We start from the raw sequence: 12,374 nt of genomic DNA, 5'->3' as shown, positions 1-12,374 counted from the left end.
CAAGTGCATGTTAATGGGAGTAGACAGTTTAAATGTTTTGGCACAGATTAGATGGGCTGAAGGGTCTGTTTCTGTGCTGTATTTTTCTATGACTCTCTGATTCTAAGCCTAATTTGGAATATTGTCTGCAGTTTTGGTCACCTATCCACTGGTTAAGTGTTTGGAAGATTGGAGGTCAGGAGTGCAGGGAACTGGGTGGGACAGGAGGAGATGAGGTTCAAGACAGATCAGCGGAATCATAGTGAATTTGGCAGGATAGAGAGGCCCAGTGACATCCTACTGCCTCCCGTGTTTACCTCCTGTGTTCACTTCTCTGCTGTCAGTGGGATCATGCTATGCACAGATGGGTGCTATGTTTCCACACCAATGTCAGCAACAACAAGGAACTGAGTATTAACTTCAAAAGGAGGAAACCAGAGGTCCATGAACCAGTCCTCTTCGGGGTTCAGAGGTGGAGAGCTTCAGCAACTTTAAATTCCTCAGTGTTACTATTTCAGAGGCACTGTTCTGGGCCCAAAAATTCAGTGTGTTTACAAATAAAGCACAGCAGCAACTCTACTTCCTTAATGGTTTGTGAAGATTTGGTATGACATCTAAAACTTTGACAAACTTCTATAGCTGTGTAGTGGCAAGTAAACTGACTGGCTGTATCACAGCCTGGTGTGGAAACACCAATGCCCTTGAATGGAGAATCCTACAACACTAGCAAATATAGCCCAGTCCATCATGGGTAAAGCTCTCTCTGCCACTGAGCGCATCTACATGGAGAGTTGTTGCATCATCTGGGACACATGCCACCCACGACATGCTCTCCTTCTGCTGCCATCAGAAAGAGGGTACAGGAGCCCCAAGACTCATTCCACTGGGTTCAGGAAGTTATTACCCCTCAGTCATCAGGCTCTTAAATCAAAGTGGACAACATCACTCAACTTCCCCCCTTCATTGGGATGTTCCCCCATCCTCTGGATTTACTTTCAGAGACACTATCTCATGTTAAAATGGTGGTAAGGAGGAAGTTTTTAGCCAGGGAGTAGTGAATCTGTGGACAGAGAGCTGTGGAGGCCAAGTTCGTGGGTACATTTAAAGCAAAAGTTGATAGTTTGTTACACCCGGGGATAGGTTTCACTGCTAAGGTTCTGTAGAAGCGGTGTTTGTGTAATGGTTAGAGATGATGGGTGCTTTGCAATGTGAACCATCCAATGAGGGGAATGGGTTTTGTGTTGTGTGCCTGACATCCGTATGAGCTGGGGTCCTTCGGCAGGAGATGAAGGGAGAAGACTGTTTAATCATAATGGGCCCTTTTTATTTCTTTCTTTATTGTCTTTACTAATCCTTTAGATAAGATTCAGAAATATAATTCTTTTAATCCTTTGCAGTGTGCTGTCTGTTGTTTATTGGCACTGAGTGATAACAGGGTAGCAAATTACACAGCGTCCACACAAACAGAGGCTTGGGGTGGGAGAACTGTTGCAATCTCATGGGTTTGGCGGATCAGAGTGTGTATTCCCTCGATTTACACAGCCGAAGAATCCAAGGAGAGGGGCTGGGGGGTAGGTTCATTGTGGAGTTATTGTCCAGTATCAATTTTGTTGGATGCTGTGTCATTGGCTAAGTATTGATCCAGTGGGTTGTGTCTTTAAGCCTGTGCTAACATATTGACTGGTAAAGTAATTACAGTATGTGGTTATGAATGCTGCAGGGGTTAAGTGGTGGTGCAAATCCACCGGGTTACTGGTAACGAATGCATGTGTATTGAGTGAGGTAGACATTTGTAGCCCCAATGAATTGTTAATGAGGACTCTGTGTACTGTTAAAGCATTAGGAACAGTTACGATCATGGAGCGGTGGTTTGACAAACTGGCAGGCAAAGATTTTGTTTTAGCTCAGACACTCGCTGAGGTAATGACAGTGGATCTGCCCGGTTCTACTGGAAGAGAGAGGGGGCCTTGGGTCATCCATACTTTCCGGGAGGAGGGAAGTGTAGATGACTGGAGACTTTAAAGACAAGTTGCTCTCGATTCTGCGGAGCGAGGGGAAGGAGTGGTCTGATGTGGGAGGTCTAATGAGTCCACCAGCAAGTGCTGAGCATTCTGAGTTGGTATCAGCCTTCACCTCTCTGGCAAATAAATGGCAAAGTGCCCATGTGCAAAGTCCCAGTTATCATAGGTGGAGGATGTTCTCGGGAATAATGCCCACCCCCGTCGGGGAAGGGGAGTATGAGACTTGGGCAGAGCAGATCTTTCAGATGCTGGATGAGTGCAGAGCCTTGGTAGTAGCCCCGTTGGCTGCAGTGACCACTGATAGCCCACCCCAGGGGTGATAAAGGAGCTGCTGGCAGAGTTTAGAACCAAGATGTCCCAGATGTTATCGGTGGGTACAGCCACCCCACATGACAAAGCCAACTAGGAGTTAGACCTGCTGAGGCAACGGACTGAACAGATGACTGATAATGAATGGGGTCCATGCGAGAATGGGATGACTGGTATTTTCTGCTACAACTGTGGGGAAGAGGGGTACTTCAGGCGGAGGTGTAAAGGCTGGGGAAGCCCTCCGAGAATGAGCCCCCGGTACCTAAGCAGAGGGAGACGTTGGGAAACCTGGAAGAGACCCAGTGAGGAAACTATCTGGCATCTTGGCGGGGAGCATGTTCCCAGCAATATATCTGGGGATACCCTAAAGCAAAGGAAAACCCTATTCTGAAGGCTGAGTGGGGCAAGCTCCAGTAGACCGCTACAGACTGAGGCTCGTTATAGTAGCACAAGCTCTCAGGTCACTTTGCTGGACCATTTGTTTTACACCCGGTATTTGACACATTTGCCATTGACGCCACTCAGTGCACGAGAGATCTGGGTCTTGGTACAATGACTATCTGTACGATGGTTACTTGCCACTGAAGCTGGAGTTTTCGGAGGCAGATGTGGGAGTAAGCGAAGTCCTTGACATATTAGTGTTGGTTTGCCTGGACCCAGTCGAGAAGGGTGAAGCTTCTTTTCTTGTGGGACAAACACTCCTATTGTGAGAAGCCTGCAAGGAGAAAGCTGAAGAAAGCTCTCTGAAAACACTGTTTGTTCACCCTGTGTTCTGGGCTGCTTTTGAGAAAGTGTGTGGCCACACTGGGCTGGATCTCGAGCATAAATGAGGCACTGTGTGGTTCACTGATTCAAAACCTGCTGGGGTTCCGGTGAGGCACGAATTGCAGAAAGCGTGGGATACATAACACGCAACAGAAGTGTGCTCATTAATAGTTGCTTGAAAGGCCGGGGAGTGATTAGGCCGAGGGGAGCCAAGGAGTGAGACATGCTGGCCTGGGGATTGAACTCAGGTCACTACAGCAAGACTGTCATTTAGTGGTGGAACTTAGGCAGATCAGGGATGTGGGCCAGGGGGTGAACGTGGCCTGGAAAGAACAAAGGGCAGAATGCCCTGCTCCAACTAACATGGGTGGAAATTACCACAGGCCAATGGCGTGGAAACGGAACTTAAATATAAAACACTCAGCAGTTGAGAGAGAGAGCAAACACAGGCAAACAGCATGGGTGGGCAGAGGAGCAGTAGTCCGGCCAAACTCTTCTTCAGCCCAGGCATTGGTGGAGCTGGACTCCTAACTGGAGACAGGGGGCAGACAACAATCCTCTTGCCATGGAGCATTAACTGGAAAGGTAAATGGCTGGCAATCCTCATCTCGACACAGCAGAATGCAGAGAAACAGCAGGCAATTCTTATCTTGATACAGAAGTAGCACATGGAGCGGCCAACAGCCAGCAATCTTCAGCTGGACTCGAGACGGTTAAACCAAGCAACGACAGGCAGTTCATTTCCTGACTCGGAGTAGCAGCAAACGGCTGAGAATACTCAGTTGGACACGAAGGTGACAGAAATCCCGAAGCAACTCCAGGCACCGTAGCAACTCAGTATCTGCTATTCTCGGTGGCCCGGAACGTGCAATGCTGTGTTGAGTGGAAGTACGCTGGAGTTTTTATGCTGCCAGATCGAATGAGAATCAGATGCTGTCATGCAAGCGGATTAGCAGTAAATGGGAAATTAACGGTCAGAATAATGAAAGGAAATTAGGAGCAAGATAGGGAATTAAAGGAAAATGAGGAGTCAACGTGACACCCTTGGTTGTGCAGGTGAACAGGATGACAGTGATTGTGAGGAGCACCTCAGAGAGGGAGGTCACTCTCAGGTGGGGGATGTCAATAGCTCAACTCTTTCCAGTGACAGTAACGTTTAGTGTCCCTGTGAGACTAGCCGGAGATAAATTCTCTCCAAAAAAGGGAAAGTTGACTACTGAGTCATTCAACTACAGTGACTCCCCAGTACCTAGAAGTTGTAAGAAAATGTTGAGAGAGAAGATGTTGAAGTTGGAGGATGTCATTTCTACTGATGTGTTTGATGTGGGTTGTTCCAAGAGCACTCACCACACCATCCGGGTGAAAGAGGACACCAGTTCAGAGAAAGGTCACCACAACTGGTGCCTGCAGAAGTGGAAGATGTTTAGTAGCATCTGTGGAAGTTGAAAGATGCTCAGATATCACTGAGTCCAGAAGCCCCGATGCGTCTCCAATAGTGGTAGCCAGGAAGAAGAATGGGAAGGTATGGATGTGTGTGGATTATAGGACTCTGAACAGAAGTACCATCCCCGAGCAGTATCCAGTCCCGAAAAGTAGTGTGCTAGAATTGAGGAGAGGGCATTATCAAATCCCCATGAGTGAGACTGACAAAGAGAAGACAAAACTTAAACGTCCACTAGGATTCTTCCAGTTTGAAAGTGTTTCCCAGGGCATATCGAAAGCCCTGGTGAATTTCCAGCATCTAATAGAGAAAACAGTGGGGGATACAAAATTGCTTGTGGTGTTGCTGTACCTGGATGAACTCAAAGTGCTTGGGTTTAACTTGCAAGAACATGAAGTGAGGCTACTGAAGATGCTGCGCTGCCTGAAAGCTGAAGGGTTAAAACTTACCCTGGACGTGCCAGTTCTGCAGGACATCTGAAAGCAATGTTGGGCATATTGTCTCATGGGATGGAGTAGTCACGGATCTGTCTAAGATAGAGGCAATGACCACATGACTGTGTGTGCCCTGTGCTCATTGCTTGGATTCTGTGTGTACTATCGGAGGTTCCTGAAGGACTACTTTAAAGTTGGGAGGCATGAGTAGTGGACAGGGAGGGGGCTCCCCAGGTAGACAGGAAAGAACCAAGGGAGTGTCTGAAGCTGAAGAAGTAGATGATGGTGTAAGGAGATTTCGAAGAATCAGGACACCCCCCAGACAGACCGGTCTATATTGCACCCAGCGAAGAGAGTGTGACACCTGTCCCCTTGGTGACATATGTCACAGTCATGTTCACCTGGGTTGGACATTGTGCTTTGTATTACAGGGTGACAAATCTCAACACCATGAGGACGTGACTAATTATATTGGAGGGAGAGTGCAACACCCTGGAAACTGCTAACGTAATGGTCATTCTGTAGAAGCGGTGTTTGGGTTATGGTTAGAGATAACGGGTGTTTTGGAATGAGAGCCATCCAATGAGGGGAGTGGGTTTTGTGTTGTGTATGTGACACCGGTGTGATCTGGGTCCTTTATTCAGAGGAAGGTGAAGGGAGAAAATGCTGAAGAGAACCAGTGATACGATTTGACCCAGTGGGGCAAGGTACCGAGATCGACTGAGGATCAGTGAATATGAATTTTGGGAAGAGTTGAGCTCCAACTCGTGAACATTTGACTGTTTAATTATAATAGGCCCTTTTTGTTTCTTTCTTGCTTTTCATTACTAACACTTCAGGGAAGTGAAGATTCATCAATATAATTCCTTTAATCGTATGCAGTGTGCTGTCTGTTATTTCCTGGCACTGAGTTATAGACAATAGACAATAGACAATAGGTGCAGAAGTAGACCATTCGGCCCCTCGAGTCTGCACCACCATTCTGAGATCATGGCTGATCATTCACTATCAATACCCAGTCCCTGCCTTGTCCCCATATCCCAATAGACAACAGGGCAGCAAATTACACAGAGTCCACACAAACTGGGGTCTGGGGTGGAAGAGCCATCTCAATCTCATGGGTTTGCCAGTACCAGAGTGTGTCTTCCCGAGACTTACGTAGCCACAGAAACCGGGGGATTTCACTGGAAAGCAGCATCCACCATCAGGGACACACACCTCCCAGGACATGCTCTCTTCTTGCTGCTGCCATCAGAAAGAAGGTACAGGAGCCCTAAGACTCACTCCACTGGGTTCAGGAAGTTGATACCCCTCAATCTTCAGGCTCCTGAATCAAAATGGATAATGTCACTTAACTTCACTTGCCCCCTTCATTGAGATGATCCCACTGGACTCACCTTTAGGGGCTCTTAATCTCATGGAGGTAAATAGAGGTAAGGAGGGTGTGTTTTAGCTAGAGAGTAGTGAATCTGTGGACAGAGAGAGGTGGAGGCCAAGTCCATGGGTGTATTGAAGGCAAAAGTTGATTGTTTCCTGATTGGTCAGAGCATCAAAAGTTCTGGTGAGAAGGCAGATGTATGGGGTTGAGTGGGAACCGGGATCAGCCATGAGAGAATAGCAGAGCAGACTCGATGGGCTGAATGGCATAATTCTGGTCCTATGTCTAATGGTCTTATGCTCTTGATATTTATTGATTATTTATTTATTTTATTATGGTTTACTTCTTTTTGTATTTCCAAAGTTTTTTGACTTTTACAAACTAGTTGAACTCCCAAGTTGGTGCTGCCTTTCATTGATCCTGTTATGGTTAATATTCTATGGATTATTGAATATGCCCACAGGAAAATCAACCTCAGGGTTGTATATGGTGACATTTATATTCTTTGATATTAATTTACTTTGAACTGAGGTTTCTGCTGTGGTTATTAATACAATGGCATGGCTCACTGTTACCTGTCCGAGTCTGATCGAGTATGGACAGTAAGTGGTGGCTGTGTCTGCACACTCACAAAGTGGGACCATTATACTGTAAAAATACCATATTGATATCACTTCACTGATTCTACAGATTATTACCTTTCTCTGCAGAGGCTCATATTCGTAAATCCATGCATTGTGTTTCTCTGGTATCCCTAATAATTCAAACTTGGTCCCAATCACAACCCTGTGAACATCTGGAAAAGAGAGATGATCCAGATATCAATATGAAGCTGCAATGCTGAGGTGACAATGGTTACACAGACCAAAAGAAAGCACTTACATTTCTGTGCCACGATCGTCTGCAACTCCTGAAACTCTTTCATATGATTCTCACTGATCAAGCCTATGGAGTCGATGTTAAATATTAATGCGACTCCATGGATTATATTTCCTGGAATAACGGGATAGTTGGAAACATCCGAGTCAGGCTTGAAATGCAGTAACTAAGTGAGACAATGAAGAACTGGTTACAGAGGAAGCAGCAAGAACAACGATGATCACAATCACTCAGCACTGAGGTGAACACTGACTGGAGGGACCAGTCCCATCAGACAAAGCCCAGAGGTCACTGTCACTGATCTACTGAGATCTGGATGGGCTCTGACCTCACTCTTGCTTCAGGGATCGATGGGATCTCTCTGTCCCTGTCAATCTCCTGCTGGGAATGTTGCTCTCTCCAGTTCACTGTTACTTTTCAATTCTTTTCATTGTGGGTCCCCTCTGTTCCCACGAGCTGTTTCAGAATTTGCTCTGAGCTCTTCCATACTTAGTCCCTTCCTCTGTTTAATGTATCAGCATTTTTTACCGAAATATCGGGACATGATAACAAAGTTTTCAGATGATTCAGAAACTGTTTGGTCCTTCACACTGCAGGATGATACAGGTGGTTGGTCAGTGTGTAAACTGATGGGAAATTTAACCCTGAGGTGTGTGAGCTGTTCAGTCTCCATCAGTGACATGGGAAAGACAATCATGTGCATAGTATCTAGGCTACCGAGTGATAGGAAGGTAAATGGTGAGTTCAGCAGCTTTTGTTCATGTTTGTTTCCTTAGGCCAATCAGCCAGTCTAGTCTATGCTAGCTCTCTGTCAGTTCACACTTCTCTCATCTCCCCATCAACTCCCCACCATTCTGACAACCCACTGGAAATGACAGCAGCAGACTGATCACAGTGTCCATAATGGACGCCAGCAGAAGGCAACGTGGGAGACAAGGAGGAGCTGCTCTGGGTGAGTTGGAGCAGGGGTCTGACCATCATAGGGGCAGGTGACCCTGTGACCTTCACTAGCAGTGGAGTGGATGCTGGGGTCATGTGTTTCTGGGATTGATCCATTTCCCCATCACTGCTCCGTCTCCTGACCTGTGTCATGTGGAGGATGTCAGCACACCACTCAGTCCTCCCTCATGTCTTCCCTGACACCTTACTGCCCTATTGTCCTGTTTATTATTTATTGTAATGCCTGCGCTGTTTTGTGGACTTTATGCTGTCCTGGGTAGGTCTGTAGTCTAGTGTAGTTGTTTTTTTTCCCCCTCTGTGTTGTTTTTTACGTAGTTCAGTCTAGTATTTGTATGTGTCATGTAACACCATGGTCCTGAAAATCATGGTACTCTACATAGCAGCTATGGTCAAAATGACAATAAAAGTGACTGGACTTGATGTGGACAAGAGCTCAACGTGTCCCAACATTGTGTAGAGGGCAGGTGACATTGGAACCTCTGGTGGTCAGACACCAAAGAGAAAGATATGGAACTCGCCAACCAATCTCTGTCACTGTGTTCCACTATGTTACTCCAGGACCAATATTTGTCACTCTGGCACTGTGTGCTACTCCAGGAATAATATCTGTCACTGTGTCCCCATGTGTAACTCCGGGACTAATCTCTGTCTCCGTATCTCTGTATGTTACACCAGGACTAATCTGTCTCCGTGTCTCTGTGTGTTACTCCAGGACTAATCTCTGGCACTGTGTCCCCGCTTATTACACCAGGACTAATTACTGTTACTGTGTCCCCATGTGTTACATCAGTACTAATCTTCCTCACTGTGTCCCTGTGTGTTACACCAGGACTAATCACTATCACTATTCACAAGTGTTACTATTTGTTTGGGGTTTCCGTATAATTTCTTTTCCAGAGTGCCACCCTCTCTCAGTCTACATTGTAGCTTCATCCTGATTGGAATGTGGACCCGGACTTCTCAACCATGGCTGTTTCATCAGAAATTTTTCTTGGAGCCATTTCTCCCTTCTCTCTATGAGGTTGTTCAGTTGTTAATGGGTTGTGGAAATCAGAATATGAAGTAATGGAGGAAACTCACATTTGTTCCTATGGGAACTCTCCCTTCCAGGATCATCTGTAACACTCTCTTTGTCCGATCAGGGTTCACCAGAACATTCCATCCAGCTGAATCCCAAAACCTTAAACTCCCTGCTACGTAGGACCTGAGCTGTAAATTTTCAAACAGATGTACATTTCTACAACACATTTCATGGACAGTGAAGTTCTGTGTAATATAGAACACAGGACAGACTGTGTTTACACAACAAAATCCCATAAACTATAGAATGGGGTATCAACAAAATATTTGCTTTATGTCATTTGCTGATGGCTAAAAATGTGCACTGGGACATGGAAGAACTTTCTTTTCCATCAGTGATGGGACATTCCAATCTGCGGGAGATCTCCTTGATCTTCCCTCAGTGACAGGACATCCCAGTCTGTGGGAGATCTCCCTGATCTTCTCTCAGTCACATGATGTCTCATGATAAAAGGAAACTCCACTTCCCTTGCTGCCCTGGGACTGTTTACATTCCCCTGAGAGGGCAGGTGAATCCCTGGTATACAGACCCAGAGGCACACCGAATGCAGCAATATTATCCTGAAACTCTGGATTCCCCTTTCAAACTGCAACGTTCCAGTTCACCAAGAAAACCAAATTAATAAATGCAGTCTTTGGGTGAGAGCAAAAATGTGGAGAACACTTGGCATATCAGGCAGTATCCATGGAGAAAGGAACAGGGAATTTTCTCAAGAGAAGGAATTTGTAGAATGCCTACAACTTGACCTTTTTGAGGAATTTGAGGTTAAGCCCACTCAGGAAAAAGTTGTTCTAGATTTGGTGTTGTGAAATAAACTGCTTTTGATATGGGAGTTTAAGATAAAGGAACCTTTTGAATGCAGGGTTCATAATATGATTGTATTCACCCTGAGGTTTGGGAGGGAGAAAGAAAGATTTGATGTATCAGTTTGACAGTGGAGTAAAGGGGATCACAGAGGCCTGAGAGAGGAGGAGGCCAAAGTTGATTGGAAGGGGACACTGTCAGGGATGGCAGCAGTACAGCAACAGATGGAGGTTCTGGGAGCAATTCAAAAGGTGCAGGATAGATTCATCCCATAGTGGGAGAAGCATTCTAAAGGGGTGGTGGGGGTGTAACGAGGTAACCATTTCTAACAATGAATGTAAAGACAGCAGTAAAACAAAAGAGAGGGCATATAATGCAGGAAAATAGCTGGAAGTTAGAGGATTGGGTTTATTTAAAAAAAACAGCTTAAAGCAGCTGAAAAAGCCAGAAGCAGAGAAAAGATGAAATTTGAGGCTAACCCAATCCTAACTGATGGAGTCCAGCATTTTTCCATCCACTGGCCTCAGGCTATTTGGCCTGTAATCTCCTTTGCCTCCCTCCCTTCTTAATTCCCCAGCAAATTGTTCACTGATCTCAGAGAGTTGGGTTTAAGTGCACCATACCCAGCCTCCGGACATCCTGAGTGCTTTCTAGCCAATAGATTGGAGTGGGGTGACCTTTCCCTCCCTCTGATGTGGACATCAGGAAGACAGAGAAAGGGGGGGGGGGGTGAATTCACAGTGAATACAGCAACATATACTGTCTATGTGTTCATATTAAAGTGACGGCAGTGTGTGTACCTCTGTTGTGAGAATGCAGGGACCCGTCCCTATCGGGACACAGGTTATGGTCGTTCCTTGGCGATCCAGAGCCGAGAGGAATGTGTTGATGAGGGATGATTTCCCAGTCCCCACCAGGCCGACCAGCAGGATGTTTATACAGTCTCCACAGCCCACAGGAGGATGGTAGTTACGCAAGTTGTTCCTCAGAGTGTCCAGATTCCTGACAAAGACCAGAGAGACAGAGTCTCACAGGTGTCTGGCTAAAAGGGGTTAACGAATTCACACCCTGAATATGGGAACCTACCGTCTGTTCATGGTTGGAAAGTGAAAACAGCCATCCTTTGAAAACTCTGAAATGCAATGTGAAAATTTTAATTTCTTTATCTCGAGAATTAGGGTTGTGATGGTCTCAGAAATCGATTGAAGATATAAACTCACTGCTTCCCATGTTTGTCGTTGTGTAAACCCAGTGATCGGTGCTGGTGTGCTGACTGCGCTTTAGCCCGCGGGGATCCAAGTCTGGTTCTTGCTTGTACTTTCACTTTGGCTCGCGGCTGCTCAATGTGCGAACTCGGGGAGGGAGATCAAGTGAAACAGGAACCAATAAAGAATTTTACAGTGAGACTACATTCATTCTGCCTTTGCTCTCGTCCGGATTCAGCGACTCCACCCAGGGTGTACACGTTAACTCACAAAAAGAGCCCTTCCTGTTTACAGTACAATCACCCACGAACAGGAAACATGACGGGACTCTCCACCGGGAAAATTCCGTTGCGTTGTTCCACCAGGGAATGTTGCTGACCTCCAGACCCTACATCCCACTGGGTGAATTCCCATTCCTTCACCTTCCCTGTGAGTCTGTGGACATTGTGCTCAGTCTCCTCACGCCCCTCCCCTGTCCAACACGTCGGCTTCATCTTTGCTCCTTCATCAGCTGATGTTGTCATCGTTTTCCATATCACTCAATCCCGGATGGAGATCCTACCTTCCTATGGGAGCAGTGGTTTCCCAGGATCCTCTGCACCTTGCCTGGGAATGGCTTCAGGAAATGGAGGAGTCACCTCGAATAAAAAGCTGGTGAGGACTTTGGAAATAGACAACTCCAATAACTTTGTTCTTGCCTTTTACTGTAAGGAATGTGAGATTGTTTTCCAACGGAAATGTTGGATGTTTTCAAATGCCTTACTAACGTCTATGTAGACAACATCCACTGCCTTGCCTTCATCCACTTTCCTGGTAACTTCCTCAAAAAACTCCCTAAGATTAGCTGGGTGTGACAAGCCAAGCAGATTATCCTTAATTAACCCATGTCTGTCCAATTAGAATATCTTCCAATAACTTTCCCACATCTGATGTGAAACTTACCAGACTATAATTTCTTGGTTTATGTTTACAGCCTTTTATTTTAAAATAGTGGAACAACATTGGCTGTCCTCCAATCCTCTGTTACCTCTCCTGTCATGAAGGATGTTTTAAATATCTTTACTAGGGTCCCAGCAATCTCTGCACTTGTAGTGGCCTAGGAAACACCTTATCAGACA

At 45.9% G+C, this 12,374-nt stretch overlaps 1 protein-coding gene across 4 annotated transcripts in view; it reads right to left on the bottom strand.

The window, feature by feature from the left end:
* The window catches only part of LOC132393750 (uncharacterized), a 429,932-nt gene extending 418,074 nt beyond the window's left edge, over positions 1-11,858 (bottom strand). For 2 of the 4 annotated variants that reach the window (XR_009512076.1, XM_059969150.1), the window contains exons 1-6: positions 11,272-11,845; positions 11,138-11,183; positions 10,852-11,053; positions 9,247-9,375; positions 7,210-7,372; positions 7,026-7,123 (exon numbers count right to left, since the gene is read on the bottom strand). Coding sequence is in view for 3 of the 4 variants with exons in the window: in XM_059969150.1 (XP_059825133.1) it covers positions 7,026-7,123; positions 7,210-7,372; positions 9,247-9,375; positions 10,852-11,053; positions 11,138-11,183; positions 11,272-11,281 (648 nt within the window). In the remaining variant the exon portion in view is untranslated. Of the gene's footprint in view, positions 1-6,001; positions 6,277-7,025; positions 7,124-7,209; positions 7,373-9,246; positions 9,376-10,851; positions 11,054-11,137; positions 11,184-11,271 lie in introns of those variants that run through there. The other 2 variants (XM_059969163.1, XM_059969155.1) reach the window with 2 other exon arrangements.
* Between the last annotated feature and the right edge of the window lie 516 nt (positions 11,859-12,374).

The sequence above is a fragment of the Hypanus sabinus genome, chromosome 1 (genome assembly GCF_030144855.1).
Source record: "Hypanus sabinus isolate sHypSab1 chromosome 1, sHypSab1.hap1, whole genome shotgun sequence".
NCBI lineage: Eukaryota > Metazoa > Chordata > Chondrichthyes > Myliobatiformes > Dasyatidae > Hypanus > Hypanus sabinus.
Note: the sequence above shows the minus strand (reverse complement) of the source record. Positions and strands in the feature narration are given on the sequence as shown.